Source organism: Epinephelus moara, chromosome 16 (genome assembly GCF_006386435.1).
Source record: "Epinephelus moara isolate mb chromosome 16, YSFRI_EMoa_1.0, whole genome shotgun sequence".
NCBI lineage: Eukaryota > Metazoa > Chordata > Actinopteri > Perciformes > Serranidae > Epinephelus > Epinephelus moara.
The window spans coordinates 24957446-24979350 of NC_065521.1; the positions used below are offsets into that span (position 1 = coordinate 24957446).

The window sequence follows — 21905 nt, forward strand, 5'->3', positions numbered from 1 at the left end:
TTTAATGTACAGCCGATCTGCTCCCACAAATGGGCCTTTTCTTATAGTTTCTGAATGACATATCATACAGCGCAATACCAATATCTATCTGAAAAATTCAGAGGGGTTTTGTTTTAACTTTTATTTGATGTTCTTCATCATTTGTCTTTTCAAGGTTCCTGCTACCCGTGAGGTGTTGGGTTCTCTCCCCAATGTGTTCAGCGCCCTGTGCCTGAATGCAAGAGGCCTGCACTCCTTCGTTCAGTGCCAGCCGTTTGAGCGACTCTTCAAAGTGCTTTTGTCCCCCGACTACCTGCCTGCCATGCGACGGAGACGCAGCTCAGACCCGTTGGGTGAGTTGAATTGTATGTGCTGTGTTATTAAGATCTTAACCTGGTTTAACGTGCTAAAGTGGATGACATGTTCCATATTTGGCTTCAGGTGACACTGCCTCCAACTTGGGCAGCGCTGTGGACGAGCTCATGCGGCACCAACCCACTCTGAAGACTGATGCTACTACTGCCATTATTAAGGTAGTGTACCTCCATTTACAAGCAGTCTTTGTTGTGTTGCCACATGATTTGGCAGGATAATCAAAGCTAAATTGGTGTTACAGTTACTGGAGGAGATCTGCAACCTGGGTCGAGCCCCTGAGTACATCTGCCAGAAACCGTCTATCCAGAAAGCAGATGGCACTGTGGCGGTGCCACCAGCACGCTCCAGCCACGCTGCTGAAGAAGCTTCAAGTGAGGATGAAGAGGAAGAGGAGGCCCTCCACACGTTCAGCCAGCAGCAGGGGGAACCAGAGAGCAACAGACAGTCAGTGCCACTTGAACTGTATGACGCTGAGTTTATAACACAATAGAATAGAACAACAACTCTTTACAGACTTTGATTTTTTTTCTTTTCAAGTCAATCAACTAGATTTTCAATATTTTAGTCGGTAGTAATTTCAATGATTTTTGGATTCTTGCAGGGTGGTGGGCACTGAGGAGCGAATACCTATTCCTTTAATGGATTATATTCTCAACGTGGTGAGTGTGGTGTCTTGGACAGTTTTGGCACTGTTTTTGGCATGTTGTGAAATATTTCAAGCTGTAAGCAGAGCTCACCTAATTTCTCAGTTCAGTCATTGATTTGCGATGAACATGTTTTCTAGATGAAGTTTGTGGAATCCATTCTAAGCAACAACACCACAGATGACCACTGTCAGGAGTTTGTCAACCAGAAGGGGCTGCTACCCCTGGTTTCTATTCTGGGCCTGCCCAACTTGCCCATAGACTTCCCCACCTCTGCTGCCTGCCAGGCTGTGGCAGGTGTCTGCAAGTCTATATTGGTAAGCACAAAATAATATGACTGTTGTGCTCTTTTTCTTTATTGTATTTATTTATCAGGAACAGCACACATTAACATGAATCTGATGTGCCAGATTTAGCCCAAAGACTCTGTTCAATGGAGAAGTAAAAGAAACATCTGTTTGCTGAGTATTTTCTCCCCAAATTCTCCCCCTTAGACTCTCTCTCATGAGCCTAAGGTACTCCAGGAAGGCCTGTGCCAACTGGACAGTATCCTCACGTCTCTGGAGCCACTTCATCGGCCAATTGAGGTGCCTGGTGGGTCCGTGCTTCTCAGAGAACTGGCTAATGCGGGCCATGTCACCGATGCCACGCTGTCAGCCCGTGCCACACCACTGCTACATGCTCTTACTGCAGCGCATGCCTACATCCTCATGTTTGTCCATACTTGCAGAGTAGGACAGGTAAATATGGATGTATTTTCTTAATGAACAGAATTTACACACCCTCACCCTATTGTACCTTTGACTTAGATCAGTTTGTAGAGAATTGTTGTCTTCTCGTTGATCTCTGTTGAATATCTAATACAGCCACTGTACTGCATATCAGTGTTGTGAACGATAAATCATGCTGAAGGATGAATAGTTTTTTTAGGCACTGAATTTAATAGATTACCTTCACAGCTAGTTTTTAATTCCAGGATTTAATCTATTCCTCGTGTCCCTTTGTTGTGATGTGCGCACAGTTGTGCTCAAGTTGCAGATGAGATGATAACTTTAGGGTAGATAATTATGAAGAATCACATTTGTTTTATAAGCTCCAGAGGGGTTCTTCAAATTTGTGACCATTTCAGAATGGTACAGCAGCTCTGAATGTTTCTGTTCTCTTTCTAAACAGAGTGAGATCAGAGCTATCTCAGTCAACCAGTGGGGCTCCCAGCTGGGCTTAAGTGTTCTCAACAAGCTCAGTCAGCTCTACTGCTCTCTGGTATGGGAGAGCACCGTGCTGCTGTCCCTTTGCACGCCTAACAGGTGAATCTTCAATCCTTTACCCCGTTTATTTTAACTATTCGATTAGCCGTAACCCTGTAACACCTCTCGCCTTTGCGCAACAGTCTGCCTCCAGGTTGTGAGTTTGGCCAGGCTGACATGCAGAAACTGGTGCCCAAAGAGGAGAAGCCATCTGGCAGCACTGCAGCTACCACAGCCTCTGGCTCCAGGAGAACCGGTAAATTAACCATTTAATTTTGTTCACTGAGAATCGCCATGTGCCTGGAACACCCTCCAACAACTCCAATGTCCCCTGCCTTTAACTAGCAGAGTCTGAGGCAGTGTCTGTGGATTCATCAGCTGGTGGACTGTTGGAAGGCATGGGTCTAGATGGGGACACCTTGGCTCCCATGGAGACGGACGAACCCACTGCAACGGACCCTAAGGCCAAGTCCAAGCTTACCCCAGCTATGGCCACACGCATAAAACAGATCAAACCGCTACTGTCTGGTGAGATAAATTCTATAATACACTTATTCCTGTTAATATTTCAACAGATATATATTTTTTGATAACAAATTGCCTTATATCGCCATGAGTTTATTGTCTCACTAACCTCCTTGTGTCTTTCCAGCTTCATCTCGACTAGGTAGGGCTCTGGCTGAGCTCTTTGGCCTGCTGGTGAAGCTGTGTGTGGGCTCCCCAGTCCGCCAACGCCGCTCCCACCATGCCACAAGCACAGGCACCACCCCCACGCCTGCTGCCCGCGCCACTGCCTCTGCCCTTACGAAGCTCCTCACCAAGGGTCTGAGCTGGCAGCCTCCACCCTACACACCCACCCCTCGTTTTAGGTAAGAGCAGACTATCCTTACCACTGTTTTGTATTGTTATGTGGCAGATGAGAGGTGATATGGAGTGAGGAATTTATTTATTTTCTTTTTGTCTGGCAGGCTGACTTTCTTCATCTGCTCAGTTGGCTTCACATCACCCATGCTGTTTGATGAGAGGAAATACCCCTACCACCTCATGCTGCAAAAGTTCTTCTGCTCTGGGGGTCATGATGCCTTATTCGAGTAAGCCCCATGCTGTTAAGTGATATATGCCAATCAAGAACAGTATCTTCAAACTTTGCTTGCTGTTATGTATAATATTCTTATTTTAATGTTTACGAGGGGATTTATTGTGTGTTGCTTTTCTGCAGGACATTTAACTGGGCCTTGTCAATGGGTGGGAAGGTGCCTGTGTCTGAGGGTTTGGAGCATACTGATCTACCAGATGGGACAGGAGAGTTCCTGGATGCCTGGCTAATGTTGGTGGAGAAGATGGTGAACCCAAGCACTGTGCTTGACTCACCCCATTCCCTGCCAGCTAAAATGCCTGGGGTCACACCCACCATGCCCCAGTTCAGCGCCCTTCGGTTCCTCATAGTTACCCAGAAGGTTAGTATCCACTCTGTGTAGAATTTAAATGAGTTTATTGCTGCTTTCAGGTAAAACTTGTGCGTTTGTTTTCATTATGTGTGGCATTCAAGTGGTTTAACCTCTGAGAATGCAGTTGCCAGGGTAATGAGAAAAGAAAGAGACTGAAAGATTCCTCCCTGATCTCTTTCCAAAATGGTTGTTCTCTGTTGTTGCATTTCCATACCATGTTGAGAAAAGAACAAGGAAAGGGTAGGCTAGAAACGCCCGTGACCTTTGCTACATTTAAAATACAATAAGTAATGAATATAAATAACTAAGCAGTAGTTGTTTCATTTGGACTCCTTGTGAACATGGTAAACATGACCTTGCTGAAATGCACCATACTCTCTCTCATATGGATATGCTGTAATGTTTCAAAGCATTTTCCTACCTTGCAATGAGAGTTGGACATTTTCCCATGAATGTTACGTTGGTGCTTTATTATTTTAACACTGTCTTTCTTTCATCAAGGCTGCATTTAACTGCATCCGCAGTCTGTGGAACAGGAAGCCACTGAAGGTGTACGGAGGTAGGATGGCTGAATCTATGCTGGCCATCCTCTGCCACATCCTGAGAGGAGAGCCCGTTATCCAGGAGCGCCTGGCCAAGGAGAGAGAGGGGACGGTGCGCCCGGATGAAGAGGCAGCCTCTACTGTTTCTTTGGCACCCAGTGGGGCCCCTGGAGCATCCACAACAGCTGGAGAGGCACCAGCAGCTGGAACTGGAACAACACCTGCAGTGCCAGCAGGAGGATCAGCTGATGATTCAACCAATTCTACCCCTCGCCGTGAGCCACAGGTCAACCAGGCCCAGCTTACACAGGTATGTGGGAAAGCTGTATGACACTCGGACACCTTTCTCAGGCGATTTGATGTTAGCTGTTTCTTTTTATCACAGTTAATATGTGATAAGTTTCTACACACTTTGTCGTAAAAGTGGGCTTTTGTCTTTGGGCTATTAGTTCAGAAACAACTGAGGACAAATTATATATATATATATATATTTTTATTTTTTTTATTTTTTTTTTCCCCCTTTGTTTTTTTTCTTACATTGTGTTGTATTCTATGTAGTTTGACCGGCTGTGGTTTGTCCCTGCAGCCTCATTATTTTTAACTTGCTGTGCCACCACTGCAGGAGATTTTGACAGCACAGGTTAACAACATAATTGTATATTGGTGCTATCTAGACGGCCCTGTAAGCAAGACGCTTAAACAGAGGTGCTGTGTTTACCAATCTTCCTCCCCCATATCCTGCATGCACTGAATCCTGGGCCACCATTTGTTTTATAACAGGGAAGATGCAGAGGGAGAGAGATGCACGCACAGGTCCGCCAGCAGCAACTCCAGCAGGTATAAGAGCCACCAGGGAGAGTGGGAGAAATTTAGAGGAGACATGGAGAGAGGGAAGGAGTAAGAGATAGAGACAAGTTTGAGAGGTAGGACTGAAAAAGGAGGGAGCAATTTAGACCAGATTACTGAGATTTATACCTTTTCAGGCAGAATGTCAGGATGGTGTTAGGACAGAGAAAGGTTTGAGTGTTTTTAGACACAGAGAGGTTGTGTGCACTCGTCCAAAAAAAAAGATGGGAGGACAAGGAGTGAGCAGAAGAATGCCTCCTCGTCCTTCATAATGATGGCAAGTGTCTGACCAGGGTTTCCGTTATCTGGTAACGCTTTTGACCGGGAAAATGTGTTTAACATATTGAAATCTTTTCTGTCATAATGTCTTGGGAAAATGATTCCCACTGAGAATATGCAGACCTGAAATTGTATCCTGTCAGCAAGCTAACATCGCTCTCTGTCCACACTGAAACCATTTAACATGCACCTCTTTGACATTGTGTAAACAAACCGCATACCTATCAGCTGTGTCTCAAGATCATATTGGAGATACAACCACTTAAAAGATGGGTGATTTGTTTGCATTTTTATTATCCAAGCCTTTTCAACAAACGCAAATTTTTGAGCGGAATTTCCTCCATTTTTCCGGGACAGTGAAATCTTCCAGGACATGTGGACCGGCACCAACTTAACGGAAACCCTATGTCTGACATTCCCTCACCATTCATTACATTTTTCAATCCTTTTAATTTGAGAATTATAACCCCCCCCCCCCCCCCCCCGCGCATGTCTGTGTACTTTTGTAAAAGTGCTTCTTCATCTTTTTGTGTTGTTTAGCTGATGGATATGGGTTTCTCAAGAGAGCATGCCATGGAGGCCCTACTGAACACCAGTACCATGGAGCAGGCCACGGAGTACCTGCTCACTCACCCTCCTCCACTTCTTGGTGGAGCAGTGAGAGTAAGTTTTTATTGACAGAAACACTACTCATACTTTCATTATTTGCAACTGCCATGAGTCAGATTCAGGCAGTCAGATTCAGGCAGCTGAAATTGTTGCCCTTGTTCCATCTAGGACCTGACGATGTCTGAGGAGGACCAGATGATGAGGGCCATCGCCATGTCACTTGGACAAGAGGTCAGCATGGAGCAGCGCTCTGACTCTCCAGAGGTCTGTCACCCTCACTGCTCAAATTACATTAAAAAAACATTTCATTCTAAATCGCCTGTTGCTAAATGAATCCTCATGAATAATTAACCGTTTATCTGAGCAGCTGTTGAGATTATTTCTGTGTCTGCTGCAGGAAGCGGCTCGTCGGCGTGAGGAAGAGGACAGGAGAGCAAGGGAGCGGGCAGAGGAGGAGGAGGCCCGCTGCCTGGAGCGCTTCATGGAGGCTGAACCACTGGACCCCCAGGAGCTGCATACCTTCACTGACTCCATGCTGCCCGGCTGCTTCCATCTTCTGGATGAGCTGCCCGACACAGTCTACCGACTCTGTGACCTGCTGATGACTGCCATTAAGAGGAGTGGCCCAGAGTACAGGGATCTCATCCTCGGCCAGGTTGTCCGCCAGGTCAGTGGATAAATGCAGATTTACATCACAGTCTGCTCTTGTGTATGTTCAGAGTTAGGATCCAGTGATTAAGGGGGACATTGAAGAGTTCATTCCTGATTTTTATATTTCCATTTTCCTGTTGTATGGATGATGTCTGTGATTGCTTTAATATTAAATTGACAGTTGTCAGATGCAGATTTGCATGCAGTTCAATAAAAAAGATTTTTGTGTCTGTTTTTCAAATTGAGTTTTAGGCATTTCAGAGTAAACGCTTTCAGCAAGTGCGTAACATGTCTTGAATGCAAATGCAGCTTTGTAAGCCATTATGCATTTTTGTGTTAACATTCATTACAAATGGCCGCGGAAACATCTTTAAAAGTCAAGTCTTGGCAGTAGCAGCACAGCATTCTTGTACCAACTTGATTGTGTTCATGTTGTGTGTAGGTGTGGGAGGCAGCAGACGTGCTCATCAAGGCGGCTGAGCCCCTGACTACCAGTGACACAAAGACTGTGTCTGAGTGGACCAGACAGATGGCCACACTTCCCCAAGCCTCCAAGCTGGCAACACGAATTCTGCTGCTCACGTTGCTCTTTGAGGTAACAAAATGTTCATTCGTAGAGGATGATGTCTTTTTTTGTCGTTGTTCATCTACACAATCCAAACATGCATTTGCTGCTGTCCGTTTCTGTAGGAACTGAAGCTGTTAGGTGCAAGAGTGGTGGAGAACAGCGGGATTCTTGATTTGCTGATTAAGCTGCTCGAGGTTGTGCAGCCCTGTCTGCAGGCTGCTAAAGAACAGAAAGACATCCAGACACCAAAGTAAGTTTTGTACAGCCTTACATAGTAATATTCACTTACAAATGTTACAACAACTTTTCACCATGACGGTACTAATTTGTTGGTAATTAATTAATATTTATGAAATAAAACGACTCCATTTTTCTGCAGATGGATCACACCAGTGCTGTTGATCATTGATTTCTACGAGAAGATGGCAGTCTCCTCAAAGCGCAGGGAACAAATGAACAAGGTACAAGTCAGCCTTATAAAACCAAGCCACAGATTACAGTTGAAAAGTTACAAACTAGGAATGCCAAATTAGAAGCACAGGTTTCGATGACCATCCACTATGGGTTCATGTATGCAAAGAGTAAAAGTTGGAAGAGCAAAGTCACTGGTCTTTGCTTTCCTTTATTCAAGACTTGTCTAGAATGAGCTGTATCTAGACAGGGAGATATACATTTTAGGCACTGATTATACAGGAGGTGGGCAAAACCTTGTCAACTCTACATTGTAAAGTGTTACTTTGTGCACCTCTTTTGTAACATTAATGATTTCTCTCTCTTGCCTTCAGTACCTGCAACCCAATGGAAATAACTGGAGATGGTTTGATGACCGCTCAGGCCGTTGGTGCAGTTACAGCGCATCAAACAACAGTACCATTGACTCAGCGTGGAGGGCTGGGGAGAGCAGTGTGCGCTTCACAGCTGGACGCCGGAGATACACTGTGCAGTTTAACACCATGGTGCAGGTATACACAAACACTTTATCAACTACCAGAGACCACCTGAAAACTACAACCCATGGACTTTATGACATGATTTTATGGTTGGTTGTGTTAGTAGATTTTGCTGTGTTTCTTTGTGTAATTTAAAACCTTTCTATCGGGCAGGTAAATGAAGAGACTGGCAACAGGAGGCCAGTGATGTTGACTGTCCAGAGAGTGCCTCGCATGCCCAAGCCTGCCAAGGCTGGTAGCATTACAGACTCAGAGAGAGAAGAAGCAGACAGGAACAAAGCCGAGGAAACCCAGACGGATCTAGACTCGGGAACAGCAGTGGAGATGAGTGTTCCTAAAGATGATTCCAGCCAGCTGAAGGAAACCACGTCTGGACCCTCATCTGCCCTGGAGTCGGAGAGCTCTCAGGGTGCCGATATCGTTGTACAAGGCCTGACCGAGGACATGACCACCGTTCTCATTCGTGCCTGTGTCAGCATGATTAGTGTTCCTGTGGACCCAGACACCCTCCACGCCACGTTGCGTCTGTGTTTGCGGCTTACACGCAATCACCACTATGCGATGATGTTTGCTGAGCTGAAGAGCACGCGGATGATTCTGGGGCTGACGCAGAGCTCTGGCTTCAATGGCTTCACCCCACTTGTAACTCTGCTGTTCAGACACATCATAGAAGATCCGGCCACGCTGCGGCACACCATGGAGAAGGTTAGAGTTTATTCTCATACTGTTTAAATGGAGCTGACAGTATTTGAAGATAGTGTCAGCGAGTTGTTGCGTCACCAATTTGTTTTTTCGAAATATGGCATTTTTTGTCTGTCAAATATAAAAAAAGTTCCTGTACAATCTGTTGCCATAGGTGGTGAGGTCGGCTGTTACCAGTGGAGCAGGTAGTACCACCTCAGGAGTGGTGTCAGGCAGCCTTGGTTCCAGAGAAATCAATTACATCCTCCGTGTCCTGGGCCCTGCTGCCTGCCGTAACCCTGAATGCTTCGCTGAAACCGCCAGCAACTGTGTCCGCATTGCTCTGCCTGCACCCCGGGGAGCTGGCACAGGTGAGTGTGAAAGCTTTTCTAAGTAGGTGTGGCAACTTTAGATTAGGGTAGACATTACTAGTATTGTAAATTGGATTGGTAGATTTATATAGCTAACTAGTTGTGCCTACATTTTTTGACCCTGAGAAGCTCATACTCATTCTTTTTCTACAGCCTCGGATGATGAGTTTGAGAACCTTCGAATCAAGGGGCCCAATGCTGTGCAGCTGGTGAAGACCACTCCTCTGAAACTGTCCCCCTTACCTCCTATCCCTGACACCATCAAGGAGGTCATCTATGACATGCTGAATGCACTGGCTGCCTACCATGCTCCTGAAGAACGTAAGACATGTAATATCCTGACTGCTATCCATTTGACGTATATGTAATGTTAATGGAAAAAGTCTTTTGAACATTTCAGCTAAGTGTGTGTGTGTGTTTGTCACAGCTGAGCGTCCAGAAGAACGTGCAGCAGCAGTGCCTGGTGGACCGGACCTGTGCCAGATACTGCAGGATGTTGGTGATGACGTTTACCAGCAGTACAGACTCACCCGCCAGGGCAGTGACTTTGACTCCCAGTCTGCATTCCATATCAATGTGAGTCTCAATGACAAGTTGTCTTGTGTTGAAACGTGAAATGTGTTGTCATCTCCTCAGTTAATAATAGAGCTGTGTCTCTTCCTCTCAGGCTCAAGTGTTTTCTGCTGATGGAGGCGTCGCTGAGTCTTCTCAGTCTGGCACACCACAAGGCGAAGGTGAGTCTAAAAGGTTTTTGAATGTATGCAAGAATGTTTGTGCAAAGTAAGGTAAGGTTGAACATTGTCCAAAAAATATTGCGTATAATAGCCATTTGTAATTGTAAATCACATTTTTCAATAACCAAATTGTATTTTAAATGACGCTGAAGTGTGCACCTTTGCACAAAGCAATATGAACGTTACACATTATCCCACAAAACATGATGACAACTTAGTAAATAAAAGTCATTAAATAACATTTATTCATTGTGTATTTAATGTCTCCACTCATCTCCATTTAAAAATGCACTCAGCCAGTAACTCTGTCATGCATGATGCATGATTTCCTGTTAGAGCTCTGATTCTCTGCCCGAGCCTGATTGGGCCCAACCTGCCGGGTTCTGGCTGGGCTGTATTTTCTCATTATTCCCACGGGCTTGAGTCGGGTCGGGTTCTCGCCAATTTTCCAATTTACTGGTGTTTTGTTTTGTTTTAATGAAACTGGCAGTTGTCGTGTGTAAATGACGGGGTTTTAATGAATTGAGTCAGAAGGGAAGGAGAGAGAAAGATGAGGGGACTGTGACACAGAGAGGTAAAGTGACTTAACAAGGAGCAATATAGTGGAGAACTGGGGGGGAGAGTGCATGCTAAAGAAGGACAGAAAACAAATGAAAGATGGGGGGGGGGGGTAAGGTGACTTGGTTGCCAGCGTTTACTTCTGCCTCTCCAGCAATGGGAGAGATGTGCGTAACATGCAGCGAAGAGCTGTGATCATCATCTGTGCACTGTATCATCATGGACTGTGGTGTGCTCCACATGCACCTGGGGCGCAGCCTGCTCTGCTAAACGTTTTGTACACGAGACAACAGACTATTGAAATATCAGAAGTAAGAGAAGAAGTGGTGCAAGGAAAAACATAACCCCTTAGCTTGTAATAAATGTTGCAATATTAAAAAAATGTTACAGCCTATATAAAACATATTTATTGTTTTACAGTCAAACTTTTGGTTTTCAATCTGGCTCAGGCCCAAAAATGCTACCATTGGATGGACTTGGACAGAAACTGTGCGAGTACATGTAGGGTCAGACCTGAATTTTCTTATTATTATTATTATTTTATTTTATTTATTTATTTTATTTTTTTTTTAGTAGAGCTCTACTCCCCATACGTCGACTAATTACAAGCTGGATATCCTGATAAGTTTAACCGGCTAGAATCTCTGGTGCTGATTAGCGAGGGTTGTAACATTTAAATGACAAGTTGACTTACGTCACACATCCCTAGTAGCAGACTGTCATTCAGTCTATTCTGTAATTTTTATCCCAATTAAACAGTTTTAGCACAGCAATAATTTAATTAAAGGATTAGATAGTTCAAAGCATATGGCAGAACATTGCTCCGGGTGGTTCAAGGTTATTTGCTGTGTTTACATTTTAAGCACTTAATTTTGCACTGAGAAAAAAAAATCTTCTCGAGATGCACCATATTAGTGTGTGTACTGTATATGATCTGTGTATCCTATAATTTTGTCATCCTTACTTCCTCAGCCTCCACACCAGAAGAGATGCGGGAGGAAAAGAAAGAACAGGAGGGAGAGAAGAGTACCAGCTCAGAGGAGGGTAAAGCAGCTAAGGTAAAGGCAAGCAAACCTCTAATGCCTACCTCCACCATCCTGAGACTGCTGGCTGAACTGGTGCGCTCCTACGTGGGCATCGCCACTCTTATCGCCTCCTACTGCTACACTGCTGGACAGTCCGAGCTTATCAAGGAGGTGGGTAGTTCAAACAAAATCTTGTCAGCCTTTCACACCTCTGTGTTGTCACTCTTTTATTGTAACTACATCCTCTCATTGCCTGTTTTGACCTCCCTCAATCCTAATAGGACTGCAGTGTTCTAGCCTTTGTGCTCGACCACTTACTGCCCCACACGCAGAATTCGGAGGACAAGGACACTCCAGCCTTGGCACGTCTCTTCCTAGCCAGCCTGGCAGCTGCCGGCACAGGCACTGATGCCCAGGTGGCCCTGGTCAATGAGGTGAAGGCTGCCCTCAGTCGAGCACTAGCAATGGCAGAAGGTGCTGAAAAACATGCAAGGTAAGCAGCATTAAAAAATAAATAAACATAAATGATATTAATACCATAACACTTGGTTGTTAATAATAATTAATAGGGATCTGCAGAAACCCATACTCCCATTCTCACTTGTCTTCATACATCTTTTTTTACAGGCTTCAGGCAGTAATGTGCATCATCAGCACCATCATGGAATCATGTCCCTCCACGTCCAGCTTCTATAGCACAGCAGCAGCCAAGACACAACACAATGGCATGAACAATATCATAAGGCTCTTTCTGAAGAAGGGACTGGTCAACGATTTGGCTCGTGTGCCTCACAGCTTGGATTTGTCCAGGTAACAACGCCAACATGACAACTTTACCCAGTTTTGACAGAGCCTGTTTGTAACCCTGGCTTTCCTTGATCACTAGTTTTAAACTAATTGCCCCTGACACAGCCCATAAAATCAGTGTGAAATGACTCTATTTTCTTCCTTTACATCATCTGCTTTAGTCCCAACATGGCCAACACAGTGAATGCTGCCCTGAAGCCTCTAGAGACTCTGTCCCGCATCGTTAACCAGCCCAGCAGTCTGTTTGGGGGCAAAGGAGGCTCCAGCAAGAACAAGACTGAACATGACACTGTGGGCACTGCCAGGGACAGCAACAGCAACACTCAGGACCAAGGTATGCACATCAGATGACATGAGATACTTACAGCACTCTAGATTCAGTGATTATTTGTATTTCTATTGCTGATTTGTGGTAACTGTTCCAGGAGAGTCTGGTGAGGCAGAGCCAGTGGAGGGCAACCACAGGGTGCAGGGAACAGACAATGACCTGATGGATGGAGAGACAGAGGGAGACACAGTGGTCATTGCCGGTCAGCCAGAGGTTCTCAGCACACAGGCTATGCAGGTGATTGACATTGCATTACACAAAAAATTCTCAAAAAGCACATTACCGCATCTGAAACATCTATAATTAATGTCCATAACATTAAATATGGGTATTAAGAAATGTAGATAATTGCACTTGGATGTTTTATGCCCATTTCTCCACTTATGGCTGACTTTGTATTTTTGCATTTTTATTTCCTGTGCTTGTAGGTAGAAAATGAGTTGGTGGATCTGATTGATGAGCTGCTGGAGAGAGATGCTGGTACTGTCAACAGCACAATTATAGGTAAGCTCTCTTTATTGAAATGGAGGGGACAGCAGGAGTAGTTGGTAAACAGGCAAGGAAACTCAGATTTGATGTATCACTTGTTTGTTTGTCCTGTCAATCAGTGGGACGCAGCGGCGAAGATGAATCTCAAGAGGATGTGTTAATGGATGAAGCCCCCTCTAATATTAGCCAAGCATCCACTCTTCAGGCCAACCGGGAAGGTAAGACATTGGCACGACAAAACTTTGTATGTTTATTATATAAAATATGATTAACAGTTGTTGCAACTGGTTTTACTGACGGCTTCTCAGTTTTTATGCCTCCGCACCAGCGATAGCCATAGCCAGAGGCATTATATGTTCGGGTTGTCTGTCCATACATGCATACGTCCCATTCTCGTGAACACGATATCTCAAGAACGCCTTGAGGTAATTTCTTCAAATATGGCACAAATGTCCCCTTGGACTTGACAAAGAAACTGATTAGATTTTGGTGGTCAAAGGTCAAGATCACTGTGATCTTGCATCCATCTCATTCTCGTGAAAGCAGTATCTCATGAAAGCCTTGAGGGAATTTCTTGAAAATTGGGCAAAAACATTTCCTTGGACCCAACGATGAACTGATTAGATGTTGGTGGTCAAAGGTTAAGGTCACTATGACCCTGAATCCTTCTCATTCTAGTGAATGTGTTATCTTAAGAACACCTCAAGGGAATTTCTTCAGATTTGACTTTGACTGAAGAATAAATTAAGTGGAATTGGATGATTGAAGGTCAAGGTCATAATATTATGCATAAAGCACTTTCCTGGCCATTACTCAGTGTCATAACTCAGGAACAGAAGAGGACACATTTGGCCAGATACTGAATTGGTGACACGGATCTTGGGTGGACACCTTGACACTAGACACAGGTTGGTAATTCTAGTTAAGGTCTTCTTGTAAGGGACTCTGTTTCTTTCTTCCATCAGACTCCATGAACATCCTTGAACCAGAGGATGAGGAGCACACACAGGAGGAAGATTCTAGTGGCAGCAATGATGATGAGGACAGCCAGGATGAAGAGGAGGAGGAAGAAGAAGAGGAGGAAGAGGATCAGGTATGAATTAATGCAGTGAAGTTCAGTAAACATATCTCAATTCTTGCTTATCTTTAACACTCATAGCTGCTACTCTTCCTACCTAAAGGATGATGAAGAAGGAGATGAGGATGATGATGATGAAGGTTCAGAGATGGAGCTGGATGAAGACTTTCCTGACATCAATGCCGCACCACACATCCGCTTCGAAAGGTTTGACAGGGATGATGACCTCATCATAGAGTTTGACAACATGTTCTCCAACAACGGTAAGCAGAATGATTTATTATAAACATTTACTGAGGTCAAATTTATTATTTTTACGAATAAACGCTCAATTTGAGACCTTTTTAAAAGTTGATTTTGGATAAAGTCCATCATGATTTTATACAATTCGGCTTAATGGTTGCATATAATCTTGTCTTTACGATACTGCAGCCCACTGTAAGAAATTAAGGAAATATCAGATCCCCAAATCCTTGCAAAAACACAGGACAAACAACGGGTTACTCACGTCACTCACTTAAGCTTGGGGCCATCCCAAATGAGGAGAATTACAAACACATAAAACAGATGATGCAGTAAATGCATTTTCTTTAGCTTTATTTTTCATAAACATTACTCGGGGTTGTGCCAGAGCTGTCCCCCTAATGTCTGCCTACTGTCTTCTGTTGTTTTTCCATCAGCTGACATCCCTCCCTCCCCAGGAAACATCCCCAGCTCCCACCCACTGATGGTGCGCCATGCAGACCACGGTTCCCTCACACTAGGTGTGGCAGGCACGAGCAGTCGCCTGGCACAGGGCATGGGTCGCAGCCAGCGAACACTGCGCCAGCTCACTGCCAACAGTGGACATACCATCCATGTCCACTACCCTGGCAACCGCCAGCCCAACCCTCCGCTCATCCTGCAAAGGTGGAAGGATGTTTCATTATTAAACAACACAATTTTCGGCAACATTTGTTACATCACTATTCTTTGTTTGAGGGATAATGCTAATTAAAATGTCTGTTCTTCTCTTCTCCACCCTTCAGATTGTTGGGCCCCAGTGCTGCAGCAGACATTTTACAGCTGTCCAGCTCTCTGCCTCTGCAATCTCGTGGTCGTGCCCGCCTTTTGGTTGGAAACGAGGACGTGCACATCATCGCTCGTTCTGATGATGAGTTGTTGGATGACTTTTTCCATGAGCAAAGCAGTACTGGGGGACAAGCAGGTGAGAATCGCTGTGTCTTTAATTTAATGATCATTTGGATTAGTATAAGCCTGAATTCCTAACATGGTTGTTCTTTTCTGTCTCTCCAGGCACCCTCTCTAGTATTCCCACTGCCTTAACTAGATGGACAGATGAGTGTAAAGTGCTGGATGCTGAGAGTATGCATGACTGTGTAGCAGGTACATTGATCTATTACAGGAGACTTGTTTCAATTCAGACAAATATTATCAGTTTTATCATAAACAACATTTAGTAGATGGCTGTTGAGGCTTTCAAAAGACATTTTCATTATTCAGGATCACTGGGTAACTTAATTTGGACATGATGGCCAAGTAGTGGTCACCCAGCTCTACTGCACAGAGAGGAAGTCATCATTGAATTCAGCATAATTCAGACAGTCTGATGATCTGCTTTTTAGTCAAGTTCTTGAATTGACATAGGACATAGTTTGGTTTGTTGCATATTTGCGCTCTGTTGGTCTACTTTGTTACTAACTGAGGTGGCAGAGGCAGCAGGACACAAGAACTATAATTTGGGTGACAGTGCTGACAGAAGTAGGGGCGGGGATTTAGAAAGAAAAAATCAGTAGGAGTGAATGATATAATTTAATCCCACATTAATATTTAATCTCTTCACAATTTATGACCAATAAAAATGGTCTTCTGATCAGTGCACTAGGCTAAATGTCTTACACTAAAGTGGCATTAATTGGATTTGTTACATGTTTAAACTACAGTCGCAACCAAGGATGAATTCTGACATCTGTGTCTGCTTTCAGTGGTGAAGGTGCCTATCCTGCAGCATCTGGAGAGTCTACGAGATGAGGAACTGGAAGAGCGTAGGGAGAAGAGAAGGAGGCAGCTGGCTGAGGAGGAGGAGTCTAAGCAGAATGAGAGGAGGGCCTCTGGAGCTGAACAGGCCAGGGAACAGAGCCTGCAGGTTTGCAAATAATACATATTTATTAGCTGTGTAGGAGGAGGAATCTACAAACTTAGAAGTGCATGCATCTTTTGCCATTTTTATTCACTTGTTTACTAATGTCAACTTATTTTTTGTCCATAGGGTTCTGGACTGGGGACAGTTAATGGTGCAGAGAACACTGCAGGTACTGACATTTGTGTAGATTTCTTTTTATTCCTGTTTTTGATGTTGACATTTTTGTTCGGAATGGACACAGCTCAGTGACGGGCACCCAGAGGAAAGCAGCCAGCAGAGCGTGCTGTGGGATGAGGTAGTAGTTTGTATAGTTTTAGGATCACACCAGATCTGGGAGATAACTATACAGTCTACTGTCTTTCTTATGGCAACGCTATACCAGCTGGACATCTTCATCGGCTGCAGGAGATCCATACTCAACCTGCAAATGAAATGATAGTTATGAAACTGAAAATATCTGATCTGCATTGCTGTCTTAAGCACTTAATTCCACACATTTACATGAAACTCTAGAGTACAGTGTTGTCTCATGTGTGTTGTATGCATGGCATTTTTCTGCAGCTGGCTGTGCTGTGGTGAGGTAGTAAGTTGTGTTGTTGTTGGGGATCAGGATTGTGCACCCCGTTCAGGAGATAACTATACAACTTACTGCCTTCCTCAGTGGAGGCCCTTGTCATCGATGTAGAAAATGATCAATAACTAATGAACATATTGCTTTTTCACACAGAAATAGAATAAGAGTAGAACGGACAATGAACTGTTTGTCATGGTCATTTGACCAGTACTAAAGAAAATGTTGATTTTTGTTTGTTGTTTTGGTGACAACATGCCATAGGGGCATATAGCTGTTATCTGTATGTATTCAGTCGTATTTTCAGAACGAGTATTTGACTGTTAAACCATGTAGTCCTTGTTAAGTCAACTTTCACTCAAGAATATATAAAACCTGCATCTGTTCTCACGTAAGTTTTCTCTCTGGGTGTTGCAGAAGGTGAGCAGGCTCAGGGTGGTACGGTGTCATGTCTGGACCCACCCAGGGTCTCGGAGGGCTTCCTCACTGCTCCCCCATCTGGAGAGGTCACTCCCACCACACCTGCTCCTCACGAACAGGCCCTAGTCTCCCTGGAGACTGCGATCAGTCAGCAAGTCCACCAGCCAATTGCTGACCTGCTTCTGGCTGAGTCGCATGCGAGCTCACTGGCTGCTCTGGCAGGGGCAGGCCTTCCACCCTTGTCGGCAGCTGACAGACCAAACAGTGAAGTGGAGGCATCTCAGATGGAAATGTCCCCGGCACCCACAATTGGTGAGAGAGTCGGAGGAGGAGGAGGTGGTGGAGGAGGAGGAGCGTTGGATGAAGGCAGGGAAGGTAGACTAACTTTGAAAACTCTTTTTATACAGACTGGCCAACAGTGAGGACGCACATCTGTGATGTAAATGATGTTGCTGACCGTGCTTGTAGCTAGTATCTGTCATTCCTTACCCAAGGAATTTTGCTACAGCACATTGACTCACACCATTTTCCTAACCTTACCCTCACTTTTTTTTCCTCAGCCTCCCTAAGTCCAGACATTGTGGAGACCTCAGAGCCTACGGTAGTGGGTGTGTCACAACTGGAGGGGTCACCCATGGATACCAGCAGCCCTGCCTCTGCTACTCAGGAAGAAACTGCTCCCAACCCTGCCCAGACCGCCCAGCTGTCTCAGGAGTTGTCTGGCAGTGGGGAGAGTGGGCTGACTGACCGGCAAACAGATGCAGAGTCTGGGTGAGTAACCTGAAGTGTCATTCCTTACCAGACCTACTTTCAAAAGCAGTGATGCACCTGTATCTCTCTGCCAGATAACCATGCATTTCTATGAAAAGTTACAGATTGTTTATAATGCCTACCCACTTTTCACCGCTAGTGCATTTAGCATTTCAGTTAAAACCCAGTTGGGAAACTTTAAGTACCTTGCACTCGATTTATTTTATGTTTTGTTTATTTGTTAGGTTTTTTTATGCCCTTTGACTGGATTGACACTGTAAATCAGCTGAATAATTCATCACACATACTGCTGCAGATTGACATGAGCCCTTTTCTTCTTTGATATTTACAGCTCTACTTCTGTCTCATCACCCGGGGAAACGATGCCCAGGAGTGACAGCGCTGACAGTCAGTCTCAGGCCATCCAGGAAGAGCCCCTCCCATCTACCAGCAATGAGGATGAGGACCCACTTGCAGGTAAAATATATTTCTCTCTTACTTTTTAAGCAGTTTTTCGTTTTTTTTTTTAATGTAATATTACATCTCATGTTTTTGTCTTGGCAGGCATCAGTCTGCCAGAGGGTGTGGATCCCTCTTTTCTGGCAGCTCTTCCTGAGGACATCCGTCGAGAGGTGCTGCAAAATCAGCTTGGCATCAGACCACCCTCCCGTCCTCCAGCTGCCACCACCCTGCCTTCCACTACTGCACCTGTACTGGGAGGACCAGGGGTTACTGAGGTCAGCCCTGAGTTCCTGGCGGCTTTGCCACCTGCCATCCAGGAGGAGGTGAGAGACTCTTTGCTTACAAGATAGTACTTACCATATAAAATATGATTTCTGTCAGTTAAGACAGTTCTTCTAACGAAGGATGCCATTGGTCATTTTAGGTTCTTGCCCAGCAACGGGCAGAGCAGCAGCGTCGGGAGCTATCCCAACAGCCCCCACAGGGAGACACCCCTCTGGATCCAGTCACCTTCATCCAGACGCTGCCCTCAGAGCTCCGGCGTAGTGTCCTGGAGGACATGGAAGACAGCGTGTTGGCTGTCATGCCCCCAGACATTGCTGCCGAAGCAGCTGCGTTGCGTAGAGAGCAAGAGGCACGCCAAAGGCAACTGATGCATGAGAGGCTGTTTGGTCATAGCTCATCTTCAGCCCTATCTGCCATTTTGCGTTCACCAGCTTTCACCAGCCGGTTGGGAAGCAATCGTGGCGTCCAGTACACCCGACTTGCTGTGCAGAGAGGAGGCACATTTCAGATGGGGGGAGGAACAAACCACAGGTGAGAGGGGATGGGGTCTGATTGCCTGCTTGAGAATTCACTTTTTGTTTTTGCTATTTGTTAAATGATAAGAAAAGCGAATACAATATGTATGAGGAACTTTAGCAAATCATACTTTACTTTTAACAGGCAACAAACTGAATTTGTGGTATCCCTTTGTTTCCTCAGACCATCCAGTTCCAGTGTGGACTCCCTTTTGCGTCTGCGCGGTCGATTGCTTCTCGACCACGAGGCCTTGTCCTGCCTGCTGGTCTTGCTGTTTGTGGATGAACCGAAGCTCAACACCAGCCGCCTGCACCGTGTGCTCAGGAACCTCTGCTATCACTCTCAGACACGCGGGTGGGTCATTCGCAGCCTGTTGTCCATCCTCCAACGCAGCAGCGAGAGTGAGGTGTGTGTGGAGACCTCACGTCTTGAAGACTCCCGTGGTAAGAGGAGCACCCAGGGAGGCTGTGGGGGGAAAGGCTCTACTACCTCCTCCCTATCCTCTTCATCCTCTTCTTCTTCATCCTCATCTTCCTCCTTAGAGCTACTGAACAGGGTGGAGTCTCGTAGCTCCAGCCAGCTTTCTTGGCTCTCTGTTTCTATGGACGCAGCCTTGGGCTGTCGGACAAACATTTTCCAGATTCAGCGAGCATCAGGTAGGAAGCACGCTGACCGGCACTCAGCTGGCGGCTCTACAGGATCTGGAACACTGGGAGGAGTGTCAGGTGCTGCTGCAGGTGTCACATGTTCTGGAGGTGGAGGTTCCACTGTCCACATCCACCCACAAGCTGCTCCAGTAGTCTGTCGACATGTGTTGGACACACTCATCCAGCTAGCTAAGGTGAGATTCCACCTGTCTTCATGAACATCTGATTCATCATCTATTGTGTGTTGTGAAAAATCAGTGAAGTTCTAACAATTTAAGTCCTTCATGTCTGTCCCTGCAGGTGTTCCCCAGCCACTTCACCCAGCAGCGCTGTAAGGATCTGTCCGCATCTTCTTCTGACCTAGACTCTCGTCTTTGTTCAATCTCCTCTGTGGGAGGGGGTGGAGGTGGGGGCTCCAGGTCAGGGTCTCTAAGTAATCCCAGCTCCAATGCCTCCAACACCCAAAACTCCTTGGGCTCCACTGCCGCTACTCTCCAGTCTCTGGGAATCTCCACTGATTTTTGGGACCTGCTGGTCAAGCTGGACAACATGAATGTCAGCCGCAAGGGCAAAGCCTCTATGAAGACAGTGCCTCTGGGGGGCAGTGCAGAGGCTGAGGGGGCTCAGTTAAGCCTGGAGACGTCCCCTCTTGGCCAGCTGATGAACATGCTGTCCCACCCTGTAATCAGACGGAGCTCCTTGCTCACTGAAAAGCTGCTGCGTCTGCTCTCCCTCATATCCATTGCCCTGCCTGACAACAAGGCCACCGAGGTGCCTGCTGGACACCCCACCCCACAGGCTGCCATCCCCAACACGGCATCCAGCTCAGGAGTCACGGCCCCAATCACAACGCAGGGCACGGTGTCAGCGGGCTCTACCCAGCCTACTGTGTCAGTCCCTGGGGCCTCTGTTGGAGCTGTAGCCCAGGGTACATCCTCAGGGACAAGTCTAGCAGCCTCCCAGACATCCTCTACAACAATCACTATACCCACGTCCACTGGAACAACCTCTACAGGTAGTGCTCATATTTTCCAAAATAAAATGTCATTAGTTCAGATAGACTTTTTTAATGTAACAGTGATATAATTAGAAAATAATGTGTATTTTTTGGGGTGTTTTGTCAAAACAGGGAAGCAGAGGGGCACTACTAGCAGTACGGAGAGTGACAACAAGATGGCCTCCAGTGGACTCACAGAGAAACAGCTTCAACTCTCTGTTGAGGTATGGGGGGAAACGTGTCACAGGGTGTTATTGATGCTGTCAACATGAACTTTGTGTGATTTTCCATTACTGCTCCTGGACAGTTGCTTGTACCAGACTAAATTTTTCAAGTGACAGTGTGGATAACTTCTACTGAGATTCGGTTTAGGCAAGCCAGTAAGCAAACTTAGGGGAGAGGTTTAGGTGGTTGTAAGAGCAGAGCTCAATTTTAAGTCTGAGTGGAGAAGCATGTTTGTGTTGTGGCTCTGGGCTCGTATTTGTTTAGTATCTTTCACAAAAATTTACAAATTATTCAGTATTTTTTGAATATTTTAAAAAGAGAGTTGTTTAAGATACAGTTCAGAAATTTATGATTGATGATTTAAGTCAGATAATACAAATGTCATCTGCAGCTCAAACACTAGTCTCGCCACCAGACAATCAGAGATCTCCACCTTCTGATAGTCTGGGGACACTCCTTTCTAAAGTGTGTTTAACACACCGGCAAAAACGGCCGGCAACAAAGCAACGCCTCTTGCATTTTTGAAAAGGACACGCCTACTCGGAAATGTGCGCTCCTCCTTTTCTCGTCCGCAAGGAAACAAACACACAGAGAGATTTAACTCCGTTTTATCAAACGTGTGCTCATCCGTGAAGAAAATATTTTTTTCCAGCGGAGTCTTAGTTACAACATGATTGAGC

The 21905-nt window shown here is 45.5% G+C and overlaps 1 protein-coding gene across 16 annotated transcripts in view; it reads left to right on the plus strand.

The window, feature by feature from the left end:
• The window catches only part of huwe1 (HECT, UBA and WWE domain containing E3 ubiquitin protein ligase 1), a 43354-nt gene that overhangs the window by 13225 nt on the left and 8224 nt on the right, over positions 1-21905 (plus strand). For 9 of the 16 annotated variants that reach the window (XM_050065530.1, XM_050065521.1, XM_050065536.1 and 6 more), the window contains 48 exons: positions 155-332; positions 421-512; positions 596-816; positions 956-1013; positions 1139-1315; positions 1493-1738; positions 2172-2305; positions 2389-2501; positions 2591-2773; positions 2898-3114; positions 3214-3336; positions 3465-3702; positions 4195-4545; positions 5016-5072; positions 5901-6023; positions 6138-6233; positions 6367-6636; positions 7063-7215; positions 7311-7438; positions 7568-7649; positions 7974-8150; positions 8292-8843; positions 8995-9190; positions 9344-9511; positions 9618-9766; positions 9858-9924; positions 11455-11678; positions 11789-12000; positions 12135-12317; positions 12476-12648; positions 12740-12879; positions 13071-13146; positions 13251-13349; positions 14097-14224; positions 14313-14472; positions 14890-15118; positions 15238-15416; positions 15506-15595; positions 16195-16355; positions 16479-16521; positions 17341-17718; positions 17904-18114; positions 18446-18570; positions 18658-18878; positions 18980-19371; positions 19540-20197; positions 20304-21018; positions 21133-21224. In XM_050065530.1, the coding sequence (XP_049921487.1) occupies positions 155-332; positions 421-512; positions 596-816; positions 956-1013; positions 1139-1315; positions 1493-1738; positions 2172-2305; positions 2389-2501; positions 2591-2773; positions 2898-3114; positions 3214-3336; positions 3465-3702; positions 4195-4545; positions 5016-5072; positions 5901-6023; positions 6138-6233; positions 6367-6636; positions 7063-7215; positions 7311-7438; positions 7568-7649; positions 7974-8150; positions 8292-8843; positions 8995-9190; positions 9344-9511; positions 9618-9766; positions 9858-9924; positions 11455-11678; positions 11789-12000; positions 12135-12317; positions 12476-12648; positions 12740-12879; positions 13071-13146; positions 13251-13349; positions 14097-14224; positions 14313-14472; positions 14890-15118; positions 15238-15416; positions 15506-15595; positions 16195-16355; positions 16479-16521; positions 17341-17718; positions 17904-18114; positions 18446-18570; positions 18658-18878; positions 18980-19371; positions 19540-20197; positions 20304-21018; positions 21133-21224 (9438 nt within the window). The remainder of the gene's footprint in view (positions 1-154; positions 333-420; positions 513-595; positions 817-955; positions 1014-1138; positions 1316-1492; positions 1739-2171; positions 2306-2388; positions 2502-2590; positions 2774-2897; positions 3115-3213; positions 3337-3464; positions 3703-4194; positions 4546-5015; positions 5073-5900; positions 6024-6137; positions 6234-6366; positions 6637-7062; positions 7216-7310; positions 7439-7567; positions 7650-7973; positions 8151-8291; positions 8844-8994; positions 9191-9343; positions 9512-9617; positions 9767-9857; positions 9925-11454; positions 11679-11788; positions 12001-12134; positions 12318-12475; positions 12649-12739; positions 12880-13070; positions 13147-13250; positions 13350-14096; positions 14225-14312; positions 14473-14889; positions 15119-15237; positions 15417-15505; positions 15596-16194; positions 16356-16478; positions 16522-17340; positions 17719-17903; positions 18115-18445; positions 18571-18657; positions 18879-18979; positions 19372-19539; positions 20198-20303; positions 21019-21132; positions 21225-21905) is intronic. The other 7 variants (XM_050065531.1, XM_050065537.1, XM_050065535.1 and 4 more) reach the window with 6 other exon arrangements.